Source organism: Myotis lucifugus, unplaced genomic scaffold (genome assembly GCF_000147115.1).
Source record: "Myotis lucifugus unplaced genomic scaffold, Myoluc2.0 scaffold_1, whole genome shotgun sequence".
Classification (NCBI taxonomy): domain Eukaryota; kingdom Metazoa; phylum Chordata; class Mammalia; order Chiroptera; family Vespertilionidae; genus Myotis; species Myotis lucifugus.
The window spans coordinates 20,912,348-20,924,532 of NW_005871049.1; the positions used below are offsets into that span (position 1 = coordinate 20,912,348).

The 12,185-nt window shown below is 52.3% G+C and overlaps 1 protein-coding gene across 1 annotated transcript in view; it reads left to right on the forward strand.

Annotated features, from left to right (window-relative positions):
• FHDC1 (FH2 domain containing 1) overlaps positions 1-10,215 on the forward strand; it is a 38,426-nt gene extending 28,211 nt beyond the window's left edge. Inside the window, exons 10-12 of the mRNA XM_014456012.2 lie at positions 290-407; positions 3,702-3,866; positions 5,809-10,215. Of these exons, the coding sequence (XP_014311498.1) occupies positions 290-407; positions 3,702-3,866; positions 5,809-7,911 (2,386 nt within the window). The 3' untranslated portion in view covers positions 7,912-10,215. The remainder of the gene's footprint in view (positions 1-289; positions 408-3,701; positions 3,867-5,808) is intronic.
• Positions 10,216-12,185: the final 1,970 nt, after the last annotated feature.

Here is a 12,185-nt window from a genome sequence, read left to right on the forward strand (position 1 = left end):
TATTCGCAATGGTTCCCTCCCCTTCTATTTGATTTGTTTCTACAAATTTCTTTAATGTCTTCGCTTAACAGCACATAGTTGGACCCTTATAACTGCTTCTGCATTCGAACTGATACGTGATAGTCAATTTGTGTTGCTTTTTTCCTTTACATTCAGTGTTCTGTATTAGCTTCAGGTGTGTCTGCCCTTCTGTTTCTAAGATTGACCAGCAGTTAGACTGGTTTGATGTACCCACATGACACATGGCTTCCCCGTTGCCAACTGCCCGCTGTCCCCTTTCTTCTCCCAGGTTGTCTCTGGATAACACGGAGGCAGAGCTGCACTCGCTGTCTGTCAGGACGCGGTCGCTGAAGGAAAACATCCGGCGGGACGATGAGCTCCGTCAGCAGATGGAAGAGTTCCTTCAGGTCTGTGGGTGAAGCAAGTCAGTGCCTCTCATTTCGTCGTCCAGCAGCTCCCCGGGGCGGGGTGCGTGTGCATGGGCGTGTTCAGGGAAGCAACAGGTTCCCATTCATATTTCCTCCCAGTCAGTAAAGGGAGCGTCTTAGTTCAGTGCCCGTTCTTGACTGGATTGTTTTTGAGCAGAAGATACTGAATGTGGCCTAAACTGCCTCAGGTAATTGTTAGAGAGCGGCCCTCTGTGTATCACTGCTCGATGTGAAATGGTATCAGGTGAGGGTGCTCACTTACCCTGGCAACTCAAGTTTCGGTTGTAAATCGTGGTTTTGGGGTTCCCGACTCCCAGTCAAACTGGTGAGTAACAGAACCGCAAAGTTCCACAGAAATCGTAAAGATAACCTGAAAACCTGGACTGTTGTCCCTTCGCTTGTGTTTACTAAAGGCACAGGCTGCGTTTTGGCATGTTTTATGTTAAGAGCAGGAGAACACGGTCGCTGTGCCTATCACCACCCGAAATCCATCAGCCCAAACAGGGTGTGTCAGGAGCGGCTCGGAATAACAACAGAAAACAGCAGAGTGGACCTGTTTGTGACAGCTCACTGTGACTCACTCATCACACAGTCTGACATACTTCGTTTATCGTCCTCATTAAAAGGAAAGAGTGGCACCTTTTCATGCTCCCAATCTTCAGGGAAGTGGTGTGCTGCCTTAAATGTCAGTGCCTTAGATTCTCGAGGTGGAATCCAGGTGCCAGGGCTGCCCTTGGCACCGGGAAGGAACACTGTGCTCCGGAGGCGTGTTCCAAGCGAAGCCTTTACCCGTGTGCGCGTGATGAAGCTGCAAATATGATGCGCCTCAGCTTCCATCTGCAAACATTTGATTTTGTTCGGCTCGGTTGGGATTTTATTTTTTATTATTAAACACGGGTTCTATGCTTTCTTTGAAATATAAGCAGGCTCTGATTTCCCCCTTACAAGTACACAGATTTTTCTCAAAGTGTAAGAACAAAGCAAACAGCAGCACAGAGACACCTGCCAGTGGGTAGGCAAACGCTCAGCAGTGAGCACATTCAGACAACTGAAGCCAATCCCGAAGGTCAAGGAGAAGGCCCACGTGCAGGACATGAGAATTCCGGTTGCCTCGTTCCTCAGTTCTTATATTAAACATTAGTGTCGTATGCCAAATAGCTGGACAGAAAGGTCTTCCATGAAAAGCAGCTCTTTCTTAACTGCACCTCTGTCTTAAGGCAAAGTTGTTTTAACTCTAAACGCTTCTTCCTGGCAGTCATTTTTAGCTCTGTAAATAAAAATGTTCCACCCAGCTATTTATTTATTTTTTAATTCAATTTTTTTAAATGGGGGGTGGGGGTACAATTTTTGAGGGTAGCTTAGGGTCAGGCCAGCAAGGGCTTGGAATGCCAGTCTGAAAACTTCGGCCTTTTGTGCTCTAAGCCGTGAGGAGTCGCTGGAGATTTTGGAGCAGAAAAAAAATGACAGGACCACTGTTTTGCAGATCTCTTTGGGACTTTTGACCTTTTGGGTGTGGAACACCAAGTAAACTGGTTTGGAACTTGGATCCAGAGCAGACAAGTGAGAGATGGAAAGTTGAATTCGCTACACTGCTAACCTGTTGTCATTCACGTTTTGCCAGTGTGGCTTTGGACTCTTTTGTTCCCGGCCCTGATCGTGTGGGCAGGGTTCAGGAAATAATGACTCTGAGCATGGTGACTTGTCAGACCCATATTCGGACTATTTCACTTTCCCAAGTCCTGAGGGTGACTGCAGTGCACGGACGTCGTTCCTTCCCCGTGTCCTCTCAGTCCCCTCACACTCCAAGGATGAGGCCTACGAGGTGGAGTAAACGCCTGTGTAGATTCTTGTCAAGAGTCCTGTTCAGCTGCAGTTGAGCTGTTCTTGGCTGGAATCCATCTTCCCTTCTGTGGAAGAACGACAGGCAGGGGTATATCCTTTCGTTAATACCCTTCTCTCCATAGAGAAAAATACACCATGAGTGCACACACTGCCTTGGGCTACTGGCTCAGATGGTTACTTTCTCTGGTATTTGGTCTCCTAAATAGTTTTGGTTTCCTGCATCCTCTTGAGTGTGTTTGGTGTAGGAAGAGGGCTTTTCAGGGGGAGAGTATGTTGGAGTGAGTGAGAGGGGACATGTCTTCTCAGAACTTGTCTCTAGGTTCTGTAGCTCCAAGCAGGTCCAAGCAGGGCTTCCACTCCTCAAGGGAGGGCAGCCTGTATCTTCACCATTTCCCAGGCCTGTCCCCCACGCGAAGAAGTCTCCAAATACGTCTTTATGAAAACATGATACACGTGATTTCATAAAGTAATAACTCCGTACGTCCCTTCTTCATATAAGCCTTGTAACCCAGTGGAAAAGAAAGCCGCACGAGGCTTCCTGTGGTCCCCGTACCACAACTTTGTTGTCCCTGAGCCCCTTGGCCCCAGCAGATCCCTTCCTGAAAGGGTTGGAGTTCATTGGAGGAAAGCAAGCTTCTTTCCCTCCCACTTCTTGGTTGAGGCAGTAGCCTGAACCTGTAGGGGCCCTGGAGACTTTGTCCTAGAAGAATTCGGAGACCGTGGAGAAGTAAAGAGGATGGATTTGTACAGGCAGAAATTCCTAACCGTGGCTACCTATCACAATTTCCTGGGGAAGTTTTCATAAGATATGCAGGCTGGGTCCACCCCACAACTACTCAGTGCATGGACTGTAGACCCAGCACCCCAGCTGATGTAGATGAGCACCCCTGGCTAGGAAGCCCTGCTGGGACCTTGGTCCAGGCACGAGGGCTTCAGTCCTGAGGGGTGACCCTGACCCTGACATGGCTCATTTGGAATTAAGTTTAAACTCCCTGCCAACAGGACAACTCATCAATAGAACAGTAACTTCTAGGACCCTAAAGTAAACCTGGCCACTATAACACCCAGTTTTAAGAGAAGGAAGAACATACAGGATATGAATATTAATGGTTATATAAATAATAAAATCAAGTGCACACCTATGTCACTTTTCCAGTGACATTAAAGGTGAACGTTTCGTTGGTGGCATTCTACTGGTGAAGGCCCTTCCATCTCTTCTGTTGCTCCCAGGCCTCACTCAGGAGCTCACCTTGCTTCCCCGAAGGTTTTGTTTGGGTTGAATTATTGTCCTTTTGGCTCTGAGCACATTGGACTCGCAATAAGCCTTCCCTTCTCCGAGACCTGAACCTGAACCCGGGAGCACCCCTCCCCTGGGCACCAGCCTGCCCGCCGACTGCTTGCCTCAGCGTGTGCTTGTCTGTCTGCCCGCAGTTTGCTGTAGAGAAGCTGACCGAACTAGAACACTGGAAACGGGAGCTCCAGGACGAGGCCCACACCCTTATAGATTTTTTCTGCGAAGACAAAGAAACCATGAAACTGGACGAGTGCCTTCAGATATTTCGAGACTTTTGCACCAAATTCAGCAAAGCGGTTAAGGTACGGCAGATGGCATCTCTGTATTTTCTGAGTGGTTCAGATTTTTATTTTTCTTCTTCCAGACCCAGCCAGCCCTCTGCCCATGGCTGGGAGACAGTTGAGCATTTATGGGGGTTCAGGAAGGTTGGGCCCAGGCACCATCGCCAGGCTCTCAGTCAGAATGAGGAGGAAGTGGTTCTGCCACCCCAGGCCCGAACGCTTCCGTATCATCAGGTGTCCAGCATGTGGGGACAGCGGTGGTGGGTGGTAGGTACCAACATCTGCAACTCTGAGGCTCAGAACATTACCCACTTTAATGCCCTAAAAGCATTTTGTTAGTAAGGTTTATTTATGATGGCATCACCATATTGAAAAGTATCTTCGAAGATCCCGAAGGTCTTTCTCAGCCCCTCCCCAGGAGAACATATCCTTTGCCAGGAGACCTTGGTCGCAGTGGGATGACCATAGAGCCCTCTGTCACTGTTTCCAGCCCAATGGCCATCGCCAGGGGTTGGTGCCATGGGAACCAGGCTGTCCTTGGCCAGAGCCGACTTGGAAACGCTCAGATATCTAGGGAGGGTGCTCTGCTGTCTGAGTCCACCTTGCCCTTCAGCCATCAATTCCAGTCATCTCTGAGCTCATTGCAGAAGCCAGAAAACTCTCCGGGTTGCTTGTCTTTGTAAATAAAACTCATTTCAATGAAAAACAAAGCACCTCACCTCCCTTCCTTTCTGGTGGTGATGAGAAACCTAATACGTGTACACCATCTCTTCCTCTATATTTCAAAAGCAGATTTGCCCATAGCTGAGTTTCTTTGAGGGACTGGTCCAATTTCTCTCCAGCCAGAAGTGAATAGGCCGGAGTTCCTTGGTTTCTCGGTCCCTCCTTCCTCTGTCCAGCTAAACGAAGGAGGCTCAGCCTCTGGCCACGTTTACGCTCCCTTGTCCCAGCAGTGAGCTCAGCAGGGGAAGCGGTGGTGGGTGGTAGGTGCCAGATTGGCTCTTGCTGAGGGCCTCACTCCCAGTCGGAATCCTATAGGCTCTCGGGGCCACCTGTGTGATGCTCTCAGCCCAGCCGCCCCGAGAGCCAAGAGCTGGCCCTCCCCCCGCACTGGCAGCCAGCCGGAGCCAGAGCCTCACAGACACTTGGACAGGAACGTCCGTTTGCAGAAATGGACCTTCAAGTAAAATGTGCTACCGATAACAGATTCGGGTGGTGATTTCCACATATTTCCATGACAGGAGTACATTCAAAGTGCACAGCCAGGCAGTAAAGTGTGCTTGGTTGTGCGCATTTGTTCCGCTCCAGAGGACTGGCCACTCGGAGCAGGGTGGAAGGTGGAGGATTTGTAAGGCAAATCCTTCTCTCTGGTTGTGGGAAGGGCATGGGGCACAAGGGACTGAGCCACCCTGGCATTTCTGGTGTTTGTTTTTGTGTGTGTGGTTTTTTTTCTACCAGGGAGCAGCCAGAGAACAGAGATTTGAAAAGCCTCTCGTAATATCTTGGGTGTACGTCATTTATGCATCCATACCCCCACTAGGTAGAATGTGCTGCACAGGAGTGAGTGTGTGTGTGTGTGTGTGTGTGTGTGTGTGTGTACCCATGCAAGGACCACATGGGGTTTTCTGGGAGTTGAGGTCACAGATACAAATGGAGTCATAGCCCACACTGCAGGGCCAGTGCCTTGACCTGAAAGCTGGAAGTTGGGCCCAGGGATCTGATGACAACCTTAGATGGACTTTTGGGGCCAGAAGTAGTGTCTCCTCTGTCACCCCCACGTAGCTCTGGAAGAACCTAGCCCCCACACACAAGGGCAAACGCACAGTCTCCCCCTGATGCCCATGGCCCAGTCTCTCCTCCACCATGTGTGTCTCACTGGGGTCTCAGGGTAGGTGGCTCTGGAATGGCACAGGGGTCCCACGTGTCTGATGCATCTTTGGGCTTCTCTCCACCCCTCATTCAGGACAACCACAACCGGGAGGTACAGGAGCTGAGGCAGCTGCGGCGGCTGCAGGAGCTGGAGCAGAAGCGGCATTCCTGGGCGACTGGGGAGCTGGTGGGATTCGGCCGGAGCAGCAGTGAGAATGACGTGGAGCAGTTGGGCAAGAAGAGTGCGGAGGACCTGCCCCCCTTCCTGCACCGCAGGCCCATCAGCCCCTCCTGCCGACGCCCCAACACCCGCCGCTCCCGCCTCTCCCTGGGCGCCTCCGCTGACCGGGAGCTGCTGACCTTCCTGGAGAACTCTGTGGGCAGCCCCGAGGAGGCCAACAAATTCAACAGCTTGCCCCGGAGCAGCCCTCGGCAGGCCCGGTCCGCGTCGGCCTGGAGGGAGTCTGGGGAGCCGAGGGACCAGGGCTCTGGCCGCACACACAGACCTCAGGCCTCCGCAGGCCAGGAGGGAGCCCCCGACCCACCCTCGGCTTCCTGTGGCCAGCTCCTCACCCCCCAGATGGAAGACTCTGCTCCAGTTTTGCTCCGAACTCGGCGTAGCGGGCTCAGCATGCTCCAAAAGAGGAACAGTGAGCCTGTGGGCCTGGCGTCTCCCTGGTCCCCTCCACTCTCGCCACTGGCTCTGGGAATTAAGGAGCACGAGCTGGTGACCGGGCTGGCCCAGTTCGACGTCCAGGGTCCCAAGGACCCAGAGGAGACGCCCCAGCGGAGCCCGACCAACTTCAGTCCAGTGGAGCTGGCGTCTCCGGGGGATGGGAGCCTGCAACCCCTCGGAGCCGGCACTGGTGCTGGCACTGGTGCTGGCATTGGTGCTGGCATTGGTGCTGGCATTGATGCTGGCAACGGTAGCCTGACGCGTCTCCACGCCCAGGAGAGTCTCAGCGCAGGCCTGCAGGGTGACGGGGCAGCTCCTGATGAGCCCAGCATCAACCCTGAGAACAAAGACCCTGGGCCTCTGTTCTACTTCTCGGATACCACCGACTGCTCGCTGACCTTGGACTGCTCAGAGGAAACCGACACCAGGCCTGGCGGTGGGGAGCCGGGGGAGGCCGGCCAAGGGGATGGCTCTGTGTCCTCTGGGGCAGGGGAGGCGGGTGGCAGCCAAGTGTCCTCCAACCCTCTCTCCAGCCCCCCTGGGGAGGCCCCTGCTCCTGCTTCTGCAAAGACCGGGCCCAGCTGCAGGGGTGGCCTTTCCAGAGAAAGGTCCTCCAAAGGGAAGGAAGCGACCACACCAAAGAGAAACTCCCTCAAGGAGGCGTCCCAGGGAGCCCCCAAGCCTGGGGCTGTCCCGCGAGGCCAGGGGACGGCGCCCAAGCCCGTGCGGACCTTGACCTCCTCGGAGAGCGAGAGCATGCGCAAGGTCGTGCCCATCTCTAGGGCCAGCAGGGGCTCCTCCGGCTGGAAGCAGCCCCCTCGGGAGCCCCCCAGCGGCACCCAGGAGTCGTGGTCACGCCGGAACTCTGTGAAGGGCACCTCGGACACGTCACCCAAGAGGTCCTCGAAGGGGCCCGGGGTGGTCGCCGAGGTGACCGAGGAGCAGGAGCAGAAGCCGCCGCGAGGGAGGGTCGGCTCCTGCGGCACCCGGCCGGGCAAGGAGCCCGCCCTGCAGCCCAGGGGCTCCCTCAAGAAGCCCAGCGCCAAGCCCCTCCGGAACGTCCCCAGACAGAAACCCGAGGAAAATAAGATCTGCCGCTCCAATTCCCAGGACCCCCAGAGCCCGGGAGAAGAGCCCAAACCCCCTCCACCAACCCCCAGCGTCCCCCGTGTCCCGTCCCAGGTACCAGGCTTTGCCCGAAACACAGTAGCCTCCTCATCTCGGTTCATGAAAACAGATTCTCTCCCGGTGACCAAAGCCCCCGGCCTCACGCGGACAGTCTCCCACCGGCAGCTGAGGATGAAGGGTGGCTCTGAGGATGCGGTCCCCAAGGACAGCGGCACCCTGCGGCGGGCCTACAGCTCCCGGGCCCCCAAAAAGTGTCCTGAGTCAGCAGAGGGTCCCGGTGCAAATATGGAGGCCTCTCTGAAGGGCAGAGGGACGGGGGAAAGGACCTCCTTCAGGCAGAAAGACTCCGGCCGGACCACACTGGGGAAAATCCTCCACCCCTTATGGAAGTGATGGGTGCCTGTCCCCCCTCACCTCCTGGCACATCATGCGGACTGACTGCTGTGAAAGGCCAACACCGAGTGACTCTTCTACATCAAGGGAATCACCGGTGCCACCTGCTAGTGCTCCTGTCGCTGAAGGTACACTCTGGGAGGCCTGTGGGCTGCCACCTGCAGTGCCGACTCCTGCCGTCGAGTCCCCATGCACCCCTGTTCTGGACCGGCGCCTCCCGCACACACCCCAAAGTGTGCACAGGCAAACCCTCTACGCCAAAACAGAGACTCGGGCGTGTGAGATGGCATTCTTACGCAACAAGTAAACAAGGAATTTTGGCCAGTTTTTAGAAATCAGAGGCTTATTTTTCAGTATAAAAATTCAGTGTTTTAGTTGGTTCCTTTTGCAGAGTGAATGGGAAAAAAAAGACAGAAGAAAAACTGCTTTGTACGAAGATGTTTTCATCTTCATGTGTCCTTGGCCTCGGGGTTCCACCTGCCTGCACGCCGACCATTGCTGGCAACTCGGCTTCACCATGAGCCCTGGGCGTCCTGTGGTTGCACCGAGTCCTTGAGACTCTTCCTGGCTCACCTCTCCCTGCCTGACGTGGGATGAGGGTTTGCGTGTGAGCAGGAGGGAAAGTGAGACTGGTGGGTGGAGACCGGTGCTCCTGTGGCTCCGTGTGGGCACCGTGGGCAGCGGGACGTGCGTTTTGGGGGCCTGTGGCCGCCGGGAGAGCCTCCCTGCGGACGGGTGGCAGGCAGCCCCTGGGAGGACGCTGGATCTTTCAGGGTGTAGAAGTGCCATATTTTCATGGAACGCCATGGGGCTGTTCAGCAGATCACACCTCTCCCATCCCATGTGTTCACATTTGTGTTTCTGCTGTACAACTGAGTGACGGCTGCTATGACTTGTGTTCGCTCTGGTTACAGGAGAGGAAAAAGCTTTCTGTCTCCCAGTCTTTCTTCTCCGTCTTCCTTTGCTCCCAGCCCTTCTCTGCTCATGTGACCTGGAGTCAGTCAGTCTCTCTCTCTCTCTCTCTCTCCCCCCCTCAACAGTAATACTTATAAATGTTGACGTCTATTCTTTGGTACAGTGGTTTTGAAATCCCGAGGAAAAACCAAATCAAGTTTTTGAAATCAGACTAAAAAGAAAGTAACTGTTAGAAGAATTTGTATCATCAGGGACACTTTGGATTAAAGGCCTTCATTCAGAAGAAAGGTGGGTGGGGGACACTTTTTTCTACCCGGTTCCCACTTCACTATTTCCCTCTGAGACTACTTGGGAAATGGGGGAATTCTTGAAACTTTTTTGTTTTTTAAAAATTGTGCGCCCCCCCCCCATTTTTGGTCACTTATTAGTGAAACCTCATTTCAGATCCAACAGTGGTAGACGGATTTAGGCAAATAAGATGTGTTACAGTCTCCCGTACAATTTTGCCTCCCAACCAAATTAATTGGAAACTCGACTTCGATGAGTCCGCTAAATTGAAAGGGTAAACTTTATGGTAGAAGAAGTTAGGCACCTGACCACAAAACCTCTTACAAAAATAGCCCCGAGTAGGTATTTCCGGGGCTCCGCAGAGATGGTTAATGGGAATCCTGAGCTGTTTCTCACCATCTCAAAAAGCCTGAGAAATCATATATTTAACCATGCAGACCACAGCGGTCAAAACATAGGGCCCATGGGTAGATGGGAAATGGATGAAAGAGGTCAAAAGTTTGTGGATTTGTGGATAGAGAGGGGGTCAGGACTCCTGGTGAGACTCTAGGGACCGGGGATTGAGTCCCTCCCTGTTCCACCGCTGATACTAGTACCTTGGGCAAGCCACTCCCTGTCCCTAAGCCTCTGCTTCCCAGTCTGCAGCAGTGGGGGCATGGCCTCCATGATGGTGTCCAGGGGTCCTTCTCGCTCCAGCAGTCGGAGTCATAACACCCAGGGACCCAGCTCTGCCCTGGGATCAGCTTCTCAGAACCAACCCCCCGCATCTCTTCAGCAGAGGCCTCCCGCAAAGGCCTGCTCAAAACACCTCCAGAATGAGTCGTCGCTTTGAAACCCACTCAGCCACTTTCCTGAGAAGTGGTGTTTTATTTTACTTAGCCCTGTGGACAACTTCTGTGTTTGCATCTGTACGAGCAGGTGATCATTCTATTACCTTTTATCGGTAGTAAGCTTGGACAAAATAATTTAAGTATATAATGGAGAAGTGTAAATAAGTTTCTATATGAAATTGTTTAAGATGAACAATTAAGATGTATTTAAAGGTCCATTTATATGTTCTTTTACGTAACACGTAGTTAAATAAAGTTCCTGTTTATGGGATTGTGTTCTTTCCTTGGTGTGTGTGTGTGTGTGTGTGTGTGTGTGTGTGTGTGTGGTGTATGTGTGTATGTGTGAGAGAGAAATCCTGGCAGGAGAGGAAGGCAGGATGCAGGAGACAAGTCTTGTTCTCAAAAGGTTCAAGAGCCAAAATTAGGCTGTTGGTGTGTCTCCTTAGTAGCAGAGAACCTGCGTTTAACCAAACCTGCGTTTAACCAAGGGCCTTGCGCCAGACCTGTGGGAAAGCAGGCATGCAGCTGACAGGCAGGCCATCGGTGGAATGTTCAGCACCTCGTACATGCTCACATTATTCCACGTTTGGGGCCAAGTTTTGTGTAATCTCCATGGGGCCGGCAAGTCTGGATCTGCTGCTGTGTGTCCTCGTGTGTTTTGGCTCAGGACACTATTGGGAAATCACAGCTCACTTCTGAGCGGCCTCAGGAATGAGCAGAGAGGGAGGAAGGGGAGGTTTTATTTCAAATGCAGGGTTGATGCTTCTTTGAAAGGAAAGGCGGGGGGCGGGGAAAGGGGGTGTGTGAGACCCACCTCATACCTTGGGGTTTCATATCAGGTATTGGGCCTGGCTACTCTCTTGCTTTTTCTGGAAATGGTTAAAGGAATAGCCTTGGGTCAGGCACCCGTGGGTGAGAGCGTAGATGACGTCCTTGTGAGTTGCTGCTTGCCCGGTGACATTTAGGGCCTGGCTTTGCCTGTTAGAGCCTTTTATTTTCGCAGTAGGTCTCAAGCAGTTTTCTTTTTACCCTCTTATTTGAGGGCTTTCACCAGGACCCTGTGGTGCAGTCCTCCTCCCGAAGATAGGTGTTGAGTTCAAAGGGACCACAGTTTCCTAATTGTTCGTTCCAGATTCTGAATGTTTATGTATTATGGTGAGAGGCTCCGGAATAGTTTGGTAGAGCTCTCTTAAAAAATTTTTTTTTATATATATATAATTTCAGAGAGGAAGGGAGAGAGAGAGAGAGAAACATCAATGATGAGAGAGAATCATTAAACGGCTGCCTCCTGCATGTCCCGTACCTGGGATCGAGCCCACAACCCGGGCATGGGCCCCGACCAGGAATTGAACCGTGACCTCCTGGGTCATAGGTCAATGCTCAACCACTTAGTTACACCAGCCGGGCAGTTTGGGAGGACTCTTAAGTCAACCTTCTGAGGTGTGCAAATGACCAACTTTTACCTCTAAGGGTTCGGAGTCCCCCCATCTCCTCCCATCTGGCAATGGTGACATTTTGCAATTTCACAGAATTTTCTATTGAAGCTTAAACTTTATTCTTAATTCTTTATGATACTCTTGCCTCGTGCTCCAGTCTTGTAAAAAAAAAAAAAAAGGGAGAGAGATTTTTTGTTGTTGATATGTGTCTCCAAACACACATAAACGTCCAATTTGAGTAAGGGACATTGCATTTGGTTCATAAGTGCTTTTAAACAGTTATTTGTGCCCTGAGCACAAGCAGAATGGGAGACCGTGGGTCTGCAAGCCATGCTACTCAGCATCGATGGGCTGAGCTGGGACTGACTCTGTGACAGGGTTGAAAACAACCCAGCACAACCTCTCCCTAGGGCATTTTTCACCTGCAAACATCTTCCAGTAAAATGTCCTCTGGGCTCACTCCGTGAAGATAAAAGCAACATTCCTGCCATTGAAGATAATGGCTTTTCTGTCTTCCAGGCCAGAGCTCTGCAATAAGGCATTTGGCTTCCTGGTTGGTAGGAAGGAAAATTGGACCCCACTGCAAGAGCGATCAAGATGCCAAGCAGCCCTCACAATCTACTCATTCATGGGCCCTTGACTCAGAACCCACCAAGAGCCTGGCACAACCTGCCCGTTGGGCTATGGTACAAAGATGGCTGAGCCTCTTAATGAGGATGCTGCTTGAGGTCCCTATGGGTGCATTCATGCCCAGCCTTTGGAATGTGGGCCTGGGCTTTGCCCCAAACTCCTCAGAGATATTCAA